At 38.1% G+C, this 15984-nt stretch overlaps 1 protein-coding gene across 5 annotated transcripts in view; it reads right to left on the reverse strand.

The window, feature by feature from the left end:
* Positions 1–347: 347 nt before the first annotated feature.
* ddhd1b (DDHD domain containing 1b) overlaps positions 348–15984 on the reverse strand; it is a 70816-nt gene continuing 55179 nt past the window's right edge. For 2 of the 5 annotated variants that reach the window (XM_077552167.1, XM_077552166.1), the window contains 2 exons: positions 6466–6717; positions 348–5440 (listed from right to left, as the gene is read on the reverse strand). In XM_077552167.1, the coding sequence (XP_077408293.1) occupies positions 5256–5440; positions 6466–6717 (437 nt within the window). In that variant the 3' untranslated portion in view covers positions 348–5255. Of the gene's footprint in view, positions 5441–6465; positions 6718–15984 lie in introns of those variants that run through there. The other 3 variants (XR_013289375.1, XM_077552168.1, XM_077552169.1) reach the window with 3 other exon arrangements.

Here is a 15984-nt window from a genome sequence, read left to right on the forward strand (position 1 = left end):
ATATATATATATATATATATATATATATATATATACATACATTTGGGAGAGACTATTTAAAAAATGATGTAATATTTTATATATATATATATATATATATATATATATATATATATATAGTTGAATGGAGACAGTTTTTCACGTTGCCTTTGTCATTTCAGCTGGCATTTGGTTTTGACTACTTTCGTCATAAATTACATAATTTTACATATAGGTTTCACATGTGCAACCCTGTGCTGTGTGTTTAGTGGTCACCAAGTGTAAATTGACATTAACCTGTACATGCCCCAAAGGCAAATTAGAGAAGGCTAAAACGTCAAAAGGGAAAAACATAAATCATGTGATCATTTTTCATTTTCAATCTTTATTTCTTTAATGACTTGAGAACCTTATCCACCAAAACCATGGTTATGCATAAACATTGGCATTGTAATAAGAAGTACTTAAATAATATGCAGCCAAATATTTATCCAAAATTGTAAACCTGCATTCAATGAAAGATATCTACAGCTAAAAAGCAATTAATAAAAATAAAAAATAAAAAGCTAAAGTTTCACACACATGTCTTTGTAACAAGAAAGATGACTTTCTGACAGTCATGCCCCAAATTTCAAAATGTTAAGATCAAGTGATATTTCTTTGGCCATGACACAAGAAAGTTGTGTTTGAGCCCTTAACCCTAAAATCCTACCCTTAAATACTGTATTCACATCCCTCAACAATTTTGAAGAAACGCAATATTTTGCAACATTATAAAAATGAAAAAAAGGACCTTGGTCTTTTGCATATCCTTGACTTTTTTCATTTGCTATACATTTAGAAGATTGTCTATTCCTGTATTGAAAAAAAGGTTTAAATAATTTTGGATATCGACGCCTTCTTAAAATAATTGCCTAAGTCGTTTTTTCAGAAAACAAAAAATTTAACCATTTGCATCATGCGGAGATTGATTTAGGCAAAAAAAATATTTTTGCAAAAAATGACTATTTTTGAGAGGGTGACAATATGTCACAGTAGGGAAATAAAACTTTCTTGTGTCATGTCCAGTGAAATTTATCATTGGGTGTGTTAACAGTGCTGTTATTTGTTCTGTTACTGTTTTATACAATATTTGATTAGTAAGGTCTTTCATCCATCCAAGGACAGCACACAGGACAAGTGGTATACAAAACACAAAAACATGTACCGGTAATATGTATACTGTACTGATTGCGTATAGTTGTGAACTTTAACACTGGAGGTTCTAAATGCTTGCCTGCATGTTTGAGTTTAATCAGTCCAACATTTATACACATTGCATTTTTCATAATTTGCCAAATAATACTTTGTCTCTTTTTTATTTTAATCTATAATCTAAAATTATACATACAAACCTTACATTTCTTGTGTTGACATCTGTGCTATATGTTGGACTGAGATTAAATTCACATTTTGTTGCTATCAACATATTGTTGGCAACTCAAACTTTATTTGGCCACTTCCCATTTAAATATGCCCAACCAACATAATGAGAAAATCATCCTTGTGATCACTGAGCACAAGATGCTACTACCATTGTGCTCACAAAGCAAGGTCGATATTTGATCAAGGCATGCTTGGATAATTTTGATGATTTGGCAATCCTGAGACCTAACACCATCAAACTCATTTAGAGGAGCTACAACAGAGATCAGATCCACAAAAACTGTGAATGTGTGAGTAGGATAGAACATGATTCATCTCAATTAGTTTCTATGTTCTCCTATTTGTCTAATTTGTATTAGGGACTCATAACAGGAAGTAACTAGGTAATTTAGAAACACTATGCTAATGTGTGTGTGTCATCATGTAAATAAATTTAAAAAATGGCTTTTAGCAATCAGAGTAAGGGATTACAGAAACCTAAAATAGGCTTTTCTGACTTGACAGTGAAACAGCTGGAGAAAAATATACAAATATTTAAATACGGTTGACGGCTGAGTGATTTTACTGCTGAGCACTGGTCTTTTGGGTTTAATTTTGTCTTCATTCATCCTGCTTTGACACTTGGGTGACCACCTGCAAATAAGCCCAAGTGTGGACAAGGGATATGTTCTGAGAGAAGTGGCGTCCCCATGCCGCGGGCAGACTCACTCATAGAGGTTTACTCATTTCTAGCACATTGACAAGGTATATTAACAATGCCCTATTCTCTAAGTCCAGGTAACTTAAAGAGGCAGGAATAGTCACAAGTCTCCACTCTTTTTACAGTGGATTAACAGGAACATCACAGGTACAGTGAGATTTACAAGTCTTTTATCTATTTTCAACTTTATAAAAATACATCTGTGTATCATGACCCGGTCTTTTGGAGTAACCTACAACCATATTTTTCATGCACATACAGCAATTTGTCATAGTGGTCTCCTTTTCTCAATCCTAATGAAGTTCCAGAACTCCTGAAGAGTATGGGGTTCCATGAGTGCCAAAAATTTGTTGTTGCGCCTATGTCTTATGTTTATGGGCGTGTGACGTGGCATAGGACAGTTCAATGTTTAGCGAACATTGAACTGTCCTTGTGTCCATGCTAGGTGTATATGTACGTACCTATGATGGGTGTATATTCTAGTGAATATGTTAGGTGTATATGCTACATGTCTATGTACGTGTCTATGCTACGTGTTCATGATAAGTGTATGCTAGTTGTATATGCTACATGCCTATGCTAGTTGTATATGCTACGTGTTGTTGGACAATGTTGGTGTTACTTGTTACCTTGTGTCCGTTGGATATGCCATTTTGGCTATGCTTCGGTACCGCGGTGGCACCGGGCGCGACGCCCGTACTGGCACTCTAGCTTTCAGATCGGCTCGGAGAGCTCCGTTGGCCGAGAACGGCATGCTACGCTAACTCCAATTGACAAATTACGTTACGTTAAAGTACATTAATGGGGCGTAATGTACTTTGTAGATTGGAGCTGGGGTAGCATGCAGTATTCGACTCCTTGGCACGTAGCATATACAACTAGCATAAACGCGTACAGACACGTAGCATATACGCGTAGCATATGCACCTAGCATATACACCCAGCATAGACACATAGCATATACGCATAGCATATGTACCTAGCATACAGACCTAGTATAGACACGTACATAGACACGTAGCATATACACAGCATAGGCTTGTAGCATATACACCTAGCATAGACGCGTAGCATATACACCTAGCATAGACGCGTAGCATATACACCTAGCATAGACGCGTAGCATATATGCGTAGCATATGCACCTAGCACATACACCTAGCGTATACACGTAGCATATGCACCTAGCATAGACACGTGCATAGACACGTAGCATATACACATAGCATATGATTGTAGCATATACACCTAGCATAGACACGTGCATAGAGACGTAGCATATACGCTTATCATATGCACCTAGCATATACACCTAGCATAGACACGTACAGACATGTAGCATATACACGTAGCATATGCACTAGCATATACGCCTATCATAGGCACGTACATAAGGACAGTTCAACGTTTGATAGACACAGACATATGTCACGTCACACGTCCATAGATATAAGACATAGGTGCAAAGACATATTTTTTGGCACTCATAGAACCCCATAGAAAAGGGACAAAAACAAAAATTTGAAAGTGCTTTGAGTAGCTGGTTCAATTTTTACGACTGCAGTACTATACTGGACTATCTGTTCACCAGACTAGCTAGTTGTGTAAAATTCTGTATCTGTCTCTTCATGGTGTGTTATGTTGGAAAATGGTCCATGGTTAGGCAAGATCGTTTATGGGGCAAAAGGAAAATTATGAAACAGAAAATCAGTAACAGCTAGAAATTATTCTCCAGATACACAGATCACTATAAAAGTTCAACAAGGAAACAGCACAAACTGAGATCAAGCAAGATATTAAGGATATGTGGTCAGAGGACAAGGCTTTGGGCACAGTATGTCCATTTTGTCAAAGGTCACATTGAGGTTAAATTGTACGGAGCCGCTAAAGTGACATGGTAGGGGAGAAAAAAATAATTTGCCTTCTCTCGCACAAAAAAAAAAAGGCATACCCTTGCAAAGAATGCGTTCCCTCGCAAAAAAAATTGCTTTCCCTCACAAAGATTGCGTTCTCTCACAATGATTGCAAAGTTATTTGCGAGGGAACGCAAATTATTTATTTTCCCCTACCATGTCACCTTAGGGGCTCCGTAAAATTGCGTAAACTGGAACAAATCGAGCTTGTGTGTGCGTGTGCCTGCGTGCGATCTTATAGGAGTCAATTCAATTTAAATTCACTTGGTCATTTCATGCTCCTGTGAAGCCAAGTTTTAAATAAAGAAAAAATAAATAAGTGAACATTTAAGTTTTTATACTCAAAGCCACGATGCATAAATAAGATGTACAAAATAAATATGGATTTACTTTATATTAAGGATTAAAAAAAAAAAAAAAATCACATTTTAGAAATAGTACCAGTGTATAAAATTGCATTAATCAATGCCATTATTCGTAGGTAATTTTGTAATAAAACTGTAAATGAGAAAGGGAGTGAAGTTCAACCTTTAAATTCCTGTCTCCCTTGAAGTGGGAGAGCAACATGAACTCCATCTTGAAAAGCAGAGGATTTACTTCCTGTGGCTGCTGAGGAAGCACAGCCTGCCAAAGGAGATGTTGAGACAGTTCTATACAGCAGTCATTGAATCAGTCCATGTTACTCCATCTCAGTCAAGTTTGGTGCTGCCACAAAAAAGGACAAAATCCGACTGCTAAATCCTCTCGGATCCGACACACCTCTTCCAACTCTTTCTCTCAAGTAGGCGCTATCCAACTATGCACACTAAATCCAGCAAACATTCGGGTTCTTCGCTTTGACCATCAACTCATCTAAACAGCTGAATAAAAATTCCATAATGGCACTTTTGACTATCTTTTTCGAAAAATTTTGAACATCCCTGTGTGACAGTATCATTGAATTGAATATTGTAGCATCAGCTTTCTACATGGATTTGGATAACTGTTAATGATAAAGCACTAGACAATTTAAAGTGCTCAAGAACATGGTGTAAAGATTCTCTGTTTATGAGTCATGTCTTTGTTTGTCTTTGTTACTTGTTACTGCAATACTAATGTTGCTCAATGCTCATTCTACCAGAGACAAATTCCTCGTGTGTTTTTACATACTTTGCCAATAAAGATGATTCAGATTTTCTTTTTCAAAAGTGTGAACAGAAAATGAATTGACTGGCCAGTCCTTAGTGTGGATGGACTTTTCACGAGGCATCAGTGTTGTCCTCAGCAGTCTCAGGAGGTTCTTGTGGTCTATACATGAATGTAAGGAGGAAAAGCGCCACATCATAAGAGCACCAATAGGCTGTATGTGACGTCACCGCTGACCAATAGCGGCTCTCGACCAAGCCCTCTCGCAGTTCAAAGTCGATGCGTCTTTCCAGTTCTACTACAATACAGAGGAAAACAGCAAACAATAGTTTAATTAATATTACTGTTGTGCATTGGATGGAAGAAAAATATTCAAAATGATACCTATTAAACTTGTAGTAGTAGTAGTAGTAATAATAACAACTACAATAATAATAATAACAATAATAATAATAATTATGATGATAATAATAAATGCATAATTACACATAGTTTATTTAAAAGAACCAAACAATGTTGTCTTAAGAATGGCGTGCTAGCTTAATGCTAACTGAAATGGAAAATATTATTGACATGCTGATGGTTAGAACTGATCAAATTTATTTACCCATCTCAAAATGGGAGACAGACTTATCTATAGCTCCGGAGAGATGGATCGCAGTCATTTTCACTGAAGCAACCTTCTTTGCTCTCGGCTGTTTTACTGGATTTTGACAGATTTTGCAAGGTCCACAGAATATTGTGTTCTATTGCTATAAAAACATGGAACCTACCAATGAGTCGCTTCTTTCATCAGGAAAAAAATGTATATTTGTATCTGTTATTGTTTTGCAGCAATTACCATTAGAATATAGCTAAGTTTCATCATTATTCACAAATCTGTTGAAAACACTGTCAAAAAGAGCTGGTTGCAACATGGCCCTGGTTGATCTCTTACACTCTGTTACCACCTGCTGGTCGTTTTTTGGAATAACTACCATTGCTTTAAGCCACCTCTTCATGTCAGAAGCTGTATCAAAGCCTTCTGTCTGCTTTTGCATTAAAAACAAACAAACATTAAAACAAAAAAACAACGTATAAATATGTTTTTGGGAGTGAAGGCAAAATATTAAATAACGTATTTACACGTTTTTGGGTTTAAATGAGTTAATTGGTCCTTTGTCTATAGTTCCATTTTCATTAAATCAGAGGGTGGCAAAAACAACTTTCTGGTATAAAACAAAACAATTGTAGTCAGTTGCTATTAATTTCCTATTATCACAAAATTAGCATTTTAGTTTTTAGACAGTTAAACGGTAGAGGAGAGGGAGCTTTTGCACTTACAGGTGGTGTGGTCCAAGACTACTGAAGTGGATTGGGACATTGCTTGCTCTATTTCCCTCCGCTCGTCCTCTACTTGTTTCTCCTTCTCATCACTTTCAGGGAGCATGGCCTTCTCTCCCGCTGCGTTCTCCACTTCTGTGGTTCGACCTTCAAAATCTGAGGGCTCCTCTTCCACCCCACCCACTTGTCCACTGGATCGAGAAAAGCGAGAAAACAGGATTCCGCCGATTCCCTTTCCGATACTTGCAGCACCTGAAGGGCAAAAGAAAGGACCATACAGGATAAATGAATGGCCTTGCACGAAATGATGAAACTCAAAACGGGGTCTTATACTGTATATGTGGTTATAAAACCTAAAATATGAATTCTCATTATGTTTAGGCTATATTACAAATATAATATTAATACATAACTACAGTATATCTAAAGTATATTTTAACAAAAAATCTCGCTTAGGTTACCAGTTACTGGTATATAGTTATGTTTAATGCCCCGCTAATTTCCTTCACTTTCACCTCCCTACCCGTTTTTTCACTGTTATATTTACTTACACGTTAGCTCATATTTTACACAAATTACATAAACCACCTAACCACTTTGATTCTATCCTATAACATACCAATATTAACAAATAGCCTATACAGATATATACACAGGACTGAGTCTATATTGTTTGTATGCATAAATTCTGGTCTCCTGGAATGTGTGTGGCGCTCGCTCACAGGCAAAAAGAATACATTTTTTTTAGACCATCTCTTAAAATTAAAAGCAGATATTTGTTTCCTACAAGAAACTGAAGACATTTAATATTTTCAATTTTCTGTTTTACTGTTTTTGAATTTACTTATAGGCATATCAATGTGATATAATCATGAGTGTTTAAAAGAATACAGTGGGATGGTGATTTTGTGAACTTTATTTGATCTTCGTACCCTCAAATGCTGTTGGAGGGGCAATGTGCATGATGTGTTAGAGTCTCTTGTCATTTAGGGACTGAAGGTCTGGGGTCAGATTTTGATTACTTCTGTTCCCCCAATCAAGAAGGGGAACTGTATAAAGATGTCTGTTTACCATCAACCTTACACCTTTGTTCAATCTAGGAGATGACATGTCTGACCTTTGTTCAATCAAGAGCCGGGAGGAGGAACTTTTTATCTTTTGAGTATAAATGAGTCGATGTTTTGTAAATTGACACACACTTGGGATCATATCGTTGCATTCTGATGTGATGTCCTGACTGTGTCTTTAGAGGCCTCTAAATAAATTCTTGCAGGAAAACTTCTTCATCAGATCCTGAATACAATTATTTGGACACGCAAAGATTACACTTAATATAGTAATTTAATATTCCTTCAAAATGGTGACCCCGACGTGATCTTATTGAGACGTTTTTTCAACAGCTGTGATTGATCCTGAACACCGGATTTCTAAAGCGCAAAAATATTAACAAGGTGAGTGGACATTTTATCCACGTAGAGAAATTCTGGTTGTTTAGGATCAATACAGTTGCATTTCGTCTGTGCTAAGTTGTATTTGGGATCTGTGAACAAGTTAGGGGGGTTGTAGTAATATTTCTTACGGTGGGACGGAAAGTCCTCGATTTTGAAAATTACTACGACATTGAACCATGCATGGGAGTTTTTTCCGCGGTGGAATAGGTTGTGTTTTTTATTTTTTCGTATGAATAAGCCGTCAGTATATGAACTACTGGGAGTGCGGAGTGGATTAGCCGCCTGTGTGGTAACAAGGTGTGTGCTGTGTGGAATTTCTAAACCGAGGGACATAATTCCTCGGTGTGTGTGTGTTGTGTTAAATAAAAAGCCGGGAAAATATTAAGACGCGCATAGAAATGCCCCGTGTTTACGGAAGTGACGTCAAGTCGAAGCGCTTCGCCGTTTTAAACGGCATAAGACATTGAGTACCACGGAGGAATAGGCTGTTTCTGTTGTTGTGGTGTTATAAGCAGCTAGTGGTGATCGCACTATGTGTTGCGGATGTGTGTTGTGAAATAAGCAGCTCGCGTTGATCACGCGTAGTGTTTGCTGAGCTAAACGCCCGTATGTCGCGTAGTTCGCTACGGTGCGTGGATTGATATAAAAGGAAGCCTGCCGTTTTTTCGGTTCAGAGCTGTGTGATATAGCCGCCCGTGAAGATCCAGATACTGTATATTTGTTGAAGTCGCGCAAAAGGTATTTAATATCTGTTTCATTTTCGTCTTGTTTGTGTTTGTCTGAAAAAAATATATATATTTTTTTTTTTGGGGGGGGATTAATGAGAATATTTTTGATCTGTTATATCGTAGTATCATAAGTGAGACGTCACTGACTTTATAAATATTAAAAACGACTAATTAATACATATAATGGACGACATTTTTGATCAAGACTCCGGCTGGTTTGATTTGCATAAACTTCCGGTCCATATTCTGAACCCTTTGCTGAGCGAACAGATAAAGGCTGCAACGCTCGTGATGATTGAAGCGCTCCCACCATGCCAGAGAAGTAAGTCGAAAAATCTTTTATATGAATGGATGCGTACTAATTGTGATGATGGTTGGTTTCCATGTCTGGAGGCTAAGGTATGTTTGATTGCATTAATGGAATCCGTGGAGCTTGCGTGTGTGAGACAACGCCGGTTGTTGACTAACTCCGTGAAAAACACATCTATATTTTCTTCGAATGGAAGGAAAGTTAGACGACAATGTAAGGTCGTGGACCAAATGTTGGTCAACGCTAGAATGCTTGCTTTAGGCAGCTCTGTGAAAGTTGCTCGGAAAGCTGTGTTGAGCGAGTCCGCGAGCCACGGCTCGGCTAACGGCAACGTGTTTGATGACCGCATGGCTGACGCTAGGTTAATGACTCCTCCAGCGTATGCGGAAGCCAGTGCGAGTGGTGAATTTGGTCCTAAGAACCCGTTTACTCAATCACCGTATAGTACGGCTATTCAGATGCTACAGGATTTGCAAGCTCCTATATTGACAGTAAATGGTGGTAATCTAGATGTGAAATGGGAGTCGGGGAATCGCGACGAGGCGTTAACTGGCGACTCCGTTGAGAAGGCGGTTAGTGAATTAGCTGCTGGCGTAAGTGCTTCTATTAAGCAGATGGAATGGAATTTGGATAAATTGTTAGGCATGAGAAATGACCCAGAAGACAGATTGAATAAGGCAAAAGATTTCGGATTGGAATTGGCTCGGCATGCGGAGATTCCACAGTCTTTACGTTCGAGATGGCGTACTAATCTGATGCGTTTCGAAAAGGCCGCTAGAGATGAATTGGTTGAACAAAATTGTGCATTGAGGGCCGAACGTGAGGAATTGATCCGACAGCGAGAACATGAGATGACTGGAGAAGCTTCTGTCAGCTGTCAAATTGAAAATATACATAGAAAATTAGCAAAGCTAACATGTGCGGTGGAGAATGTTTCTGGGTCATGTGACCTCAGCGTACCAGATGGACTTTTAGACAGTGCTTCTAATGAAATAGTGACTCGCTCTAAGTCAAGTTTGCAGGCACCCATGTTGACAAAAGTTGATCCGGCCACTGGAACTTCTGCTACTATATATAAGCCATTTCTGCCTACAGATCTGAGCGTGTTATTACAAAGACTGCCGCCATTGCAGGCGGGAGGGCAGAATTGGCTGAGGTCTTTGCAGAGAGAGGTGATAGGTCAGATTTTGACAGCGGGGGATGTGCGTGCATTGTTAACACAGGCGTGTCCCTTGTCTCAACTTGAGACCTTAATGTCTAATTCTGGGATGCCTTCTCTACTAAATGAGGAAGCGCTAGCACGTGAGAATTATTTATCACTTTTTGAAGTATTAGGTGAATTATTTCCGATTCCAGAAATTGTCATTTCGGATTTATTTTTTACTCAGAAAATTGATGAGGACGCTGCTACATTCATTGATCGGGCACTTGTCAAATTCTCCTTAAAGACTGGACACTTGCCAACCGATTCTGTATTGTATTCACAAATTTTTCGGTCTGCAATTCTAAAAGGAGCTCCAAAACCAATTGTGCAAGCTATGGAAACCAATCCGGACTTGCCAGGCGCCGAACATGTAAGGTGGTTGAGTCATCTTAAACATCATTTGAGAAGGTATGCAAAAGATATCGTATCAAAAAATGAAAAACTTAAGAATACTGAATCACAATTGACAATGCTACAAGTACAAACTTTGAGAAAACAAGAGGAGGACTTTGTGAGTTCGGCTTCTGTGGACAGGTCATCCCCTAATGCTGTTGGATCAGATTTGATTATGTTTCAGAATAGGGCACCATATGGTCGGAATCGTTGCTATATTTGTGGAAGAACAGGCCACTGGGCAGACACTTGCCAGGAGGAATCAGTTGTCAGAAGCAGAAGTCGGCGTCAAAGAGGACGACAGAATGAAAGGCAGAGAGGCCGTGAGTTGCTGTTTTAAGAAGGTGGTGATTTGTACTGTTGTCTGTTAAAATTAAATTAAACTAGATAAAAAGGACATGGTAGGTGAAGGATAAGTTTTTCTTCCGCCCCGCCTCTCTCTCTCTCCTTTTGTCTCCTGTGGGGAGGGGGGTGTGATAAGTTTAGTCCTCTCTCCCATTGTCTCCATTTGGGAGACTTGTAGTCTGTTGTGTGTGAATAGCAGGGGTCTTCTAATGCTAATCTGGTAAAATCAAATTGGTCCTGTTATGCGGAAGGATATAGAGGTCTAGGTGTTAACTACAGGCCACTATCATATTATTTTTAAAATCAGATCTGTGTAATATAGTTGAATAAGTAATAAAACCAAATTTTAATTGAAATAGACTTTTCATTTTTGATTTTTATATTTCCCCTGCATCCCTGATAACTTATTCATAGGTGTGAAAATGATTTAACCTTTGTCTTTATCTGAGTCCCATTCTAGAAGTCTGGAAAGGACTTCCATCCAAGTGGCCAGGGTGACTGACAGCTGTCACATTTTCTTAAGTTTGAGGTAACACGTAATGAAGATGTCTATGGTAGACATATGCGTAAATATAGTACTACTACTTGCTATAGTGTAGTGATCAAATTCAAATAAAACCACAAAATGAATAAATTAGGGGTTTGAAAAACAAAATATTTTGGGGAAATTTTTTATTTTATTTTTTCTTGGAAATTGTATGACAACAAGCAGTGTTCTCTTGCTATGATCTCATCTCCCTCTGTCTGTTCCGAGTGTATAAATGTTTCAGGCAGGTTCAATCTTTGACTGAAAGGTGTTTCACTTGGGTGACTCAACCAAAAAGTGCTGGAAATGGAATGAACAGCATTCTCCTGCTATGCTTGATGTTCAGAGTGGACGGCGAACTGAACAATGGTCACTTTCGGGGGGGAAGTGACCACACGGACTGCGAAAAGGATGGTACACTGTAAATCCGCTCGTCCTGTGACTGTTCAATGACTCTTATGCATTGTTTGAGCATAATGTCCAGCAATTTTTTGAGCAGACAGGATTATCATCGATTCTGCCATGATGAACTTTTCCTGAGAACTCCAGTACACAAAGCCCAGTGCCCGCTTTGAACTATGCTCTGCATAAACTGCTATCGACAAGGACAGGAAGGAATATGAACTCCAGTTGTGGACTCAAAGTTCTGGAATCATCTGAGTTTGGTGCCTGAGGTCGTATGTTGTATTCTGTTTGTAGACATTTGCACTCTGTACTATGTCAGAAAGGAGATGTGATCTATAGCAACGCAGTTTCGGAAATTGAGAACAGCTTATGTGAATTAGGGTAGTACAAAATTCATTCTAATCTTTAAAATACTATATTTTCCGTTGTTTGATGCTTGTTGAATTTGGCCTTCTATTTTTTCCCCATTTCTCTTTTATAACTTTGGCTTCTCAGAGTGGACTCAGATATGGAACACTTACGCCGAATTTGCTGGTTAAATTTTTAATTTTTGATTTAGGTCGCAGCACTGATTTTTAATTGGGTCATGATCTGCAAAGTTCCCTGCTGTGTTTTTACAAGCCCCCACTACTCTGTAGAAGAGGTGAGGTTAGTTAGCATTTTAAGAATACTTTTTGGTTGGTGTAAAGTAGGGATTTTGTTTTGTTTTTCTGATTATAACTCATTTCTTTTATTAGTTGAGATGGCAGATATTTGGAAGATTCGTGACCTGCAATAGATTAATGGGGTTATTTTAAATCTTTTTCTCATCTCTTCCTGACCCTAAAAGTCCTCCGCTGCAGGATCTTAATTTACATCTGCTTAAGTTGGTTGTTTTTCTAATCTACAGGATTCAAATATACATTACAAACTCTTGCCTCAAAGGCTTTTGTTTTTATGGCTCCTGGCTAGCTCAGCTGGAGATCTTTTTATAGTTCTGGTGTTGGCCAAATTGTCACAATTTGGTTGTTTTTTAATCTACAGGACACAAGGTGTCTGTTTTTCCTCTTTGAAGCAGCAATTTGGAAGCGGCTGCAGTTTTCACATTCAGGTCTGAAATGATCAAAATTGATCTTTATCAGATGGGGGAATGATTGGTCTGTCTGAGTTTGTTGAAAAGGAAGTCTGATGTGAGAATGATTGGTCTGTCTGATGTGAGAATGACTGGTCTGTCGGTGTATCAAAAGGAAGTCTGATGTGAGAACGAAGTTTGGTGTGAGGAATTTACAGGCAAAGAATGGAGCGGAGAATTGGAGGTTTTGACCATGGGAGGAAAAGTTCTACAAAGATGACAAAAGACGACCCTTATAGCAGAAATACGGTAAGTATGTTCCATCTCAGAAACGATTGAAAAGTATAATTTCTAGAGCCCATGGAATATGCCATTTAGGTGTGGAAGGAACATTGACACACCTGGGTGACATTTTTTCATGAGACAAGTTGTTAAAAATGAACTGCAGTGTTTATTTAAGGTATAAGTATAAATCTCTTCTCAGACTGTTCATGGCCCGGCCGGACATGAATAGTTCTGAGTTAAGATGATGTTGTTTTTAAATGATTTACACTGCTATAATAAGAAACCAGCGTTAAAAATACAGAAATTTGATGTACGACAAAGAGCACATTTATGCTAAAATCTACAACAGTAAATATCATGGTAAAATATTTGATTAATCATTATCTACCATCATAAGGGTTTCCTAGGAAGATTGGATCAGACAAACCCACTTGAAAAAACAAAACTTCATAAGATATAGAAAAGGCATTGAGATTAAAACATATTTGATTTAGTATATTATCTCTGATCTCAAGGACATTAAAGAAAAATAGAAATATTAAACAATTGGCCTCATAAAGTTTCAATGGCAACAAGACTTTCATTATTATGCCATTGAATGTACAAATGTCATTAAACGGATTCTGTTTGAATGCCACAACAAAAATAACTTTTTCCGTGTCCAACAGCATGTTTCAGGACCTACAGAACTTAAACAATTAACATTTGCTAACAAAAAACCAGGTGCTCTTTTCAAAGTAAAGAATGAAGACTATGTATGTTATGAGTGACTAAATGAAAATGATTTTGCACACAGATTGGTTTGCTGATCATAATGGTGGGGGCCACATCCACCACATGTGAGCCAAGAGGTCCCAGGCTCTTCAATCACATCAATTGACTCAGACTGAGGGGGTTGACTAAGCTGCTGATCTGCGTCCACACCAATTGGAGCCATCTAACGGATCCCACCACACCCGGTTCCAGTGTCTACCTGACAAGCTGCCCAAGGACACGGAGGAGGTCGCTGAAAGAAGATTCATTGGAGTGCCTTTTCCCTGGGCACGGATTGACACAGTTGGAAAAGCTGATCAAGTGTCAATCTGCTGTTTGAAAGGGGGAAATCACTCAAATCCCCTTTTCATCAATTCACAAGGATGGGGTCACACTGGGAATGAAGTCCCGTGACCTTTCCTGCGATCTCTGGCAGTGAGCCAGGGTTCGGAAAAAGGCTGACAAACGGCTCTTTTTAAAAAAAAAATTTGACCAACTGTCGAACGCACTTTTCATTCAACAAGACCTTCACCAGGAGATGGCTTCGAGGGACGGACACATCTGCTATTGCGTCGTGACACTTAACCACATCACATAGTGTTATGCCTCACATTTATTATGCCCCTTCCATCGAATTTTTAATGAATCAAACTGAATTCTGACTGCTAAGCCCCTCTATCTCTATCTTTCTCTCTCTCACCTGCTATTCTTATTTCTAAACTCCACACATAAACATTGCTTCATTTTGCGACGATCAAGATCCGCGCTGGACTTTCTCTCTAGACTATTGTGGGATTAAATGTCCGGTTTTTGAATTTATAGAAGTTCAATGGTAGGACTGAAGACATTTAACATTTTCAATTTTCTGTTTTACTGTTTTTGAATTTACTTATAGGCATATCAATGTGATATAATCATGAGTGTTTAAAAGAATACAGTGGGATGGTGATTTTGTGAACTTTATTTGATCTTCGTACCCTCAAATGCTGTTGGAGGGGCAATGTGCATGATGTGTTAGAGTCTCTTGTCATTTAGGGACTGAAGGTCTGGGGTCAGATTTTGATTACTTCTGTTCCCCCAATCAAGAAGGGGAACTGTATAAAGATGTCTGTTTACCATCAACCTTACACCTTTGTTCAATCTAGGAGATGACATGTCTGACCTTTGTTCAATCAAGAGCCGGGAGGAGGAACCTTTTATCTTTTGAGTATAAATGAGTCGATGTTTTGTAAATTGACACACACTTGGGATCATATCGTTGCATTCTGATGTGATGTCCTGACTGTGTCTTTAGAGGCCTCTAAATAAATTCTTGCAGGAAAACTTCTTCATCAGATCCTGAATACAATTATTTGGACACGCAAAGATTACACTTAATATAGTAATTTAATATTCCTTCAAAACCCACCTACAAAAATCTGAAGAAAAATTACTTATTGATAAGAATTTGAGCCAAGCGTACTCTGCCCCTTATAACAGTAGACAAAGTATACTCATACATAAGAATTTATTCTTTACTCTAAATAATACAATAACAGACCCAGAAGGCCGATACATTATTATTCAGGTGACTATATATAATAAAATATATACATTTGGTAATTTATATGCCCCTAATAATGATGATCCAGCCTTTTTCCATGAATTTTTCTCTCAGCTGTTTGAATTAGCAGCGAACTCTACTATTATTATTGGAGGAGACTTTAACACAGTCTTAAATCCATTAATAGATCGTTCTAATAATACAACATGTATAAGGCGATTACAATCTACTAAAGTAATAGGGGAATATATGGATGATTTTGGCCTCGTCGACAGCTGGAGACTGTTATACATTATTAACATTTTTAAATCTTTATTTCATATATTAACCATGTTGAAATGTTTTATAGATGTGAAGTAGGTAAAATAGTGTTTGAACTCAGTATAATTTGACCTTAAACTAAGCTGGTACACATTGTTTGGTCTAGAAGTTCCTTCTCAGTGTTCTGCGCGAAAACACATTCTTTCATGAGAGAGAGCGCGCACTCCCACAACTCTACTACATTAGGAGCTGTCCAGTTGAACT

This window comes from Vanacampus margaritifer, chromosome 19 (assembly GCF_051991255.1).
Source record: "Vanacampus margaritifer isolate UIUO_Vmar chromosome 19, RoL_Vmar_1.0, whole genome shotgun sequence".
Lineage (NCBI taxonomy): Eukaryota > Metazoa > Chordata > Actinopteri > Syngnathiformes > Syngnathidae > Vanacampus > Vanacampus margaritifer.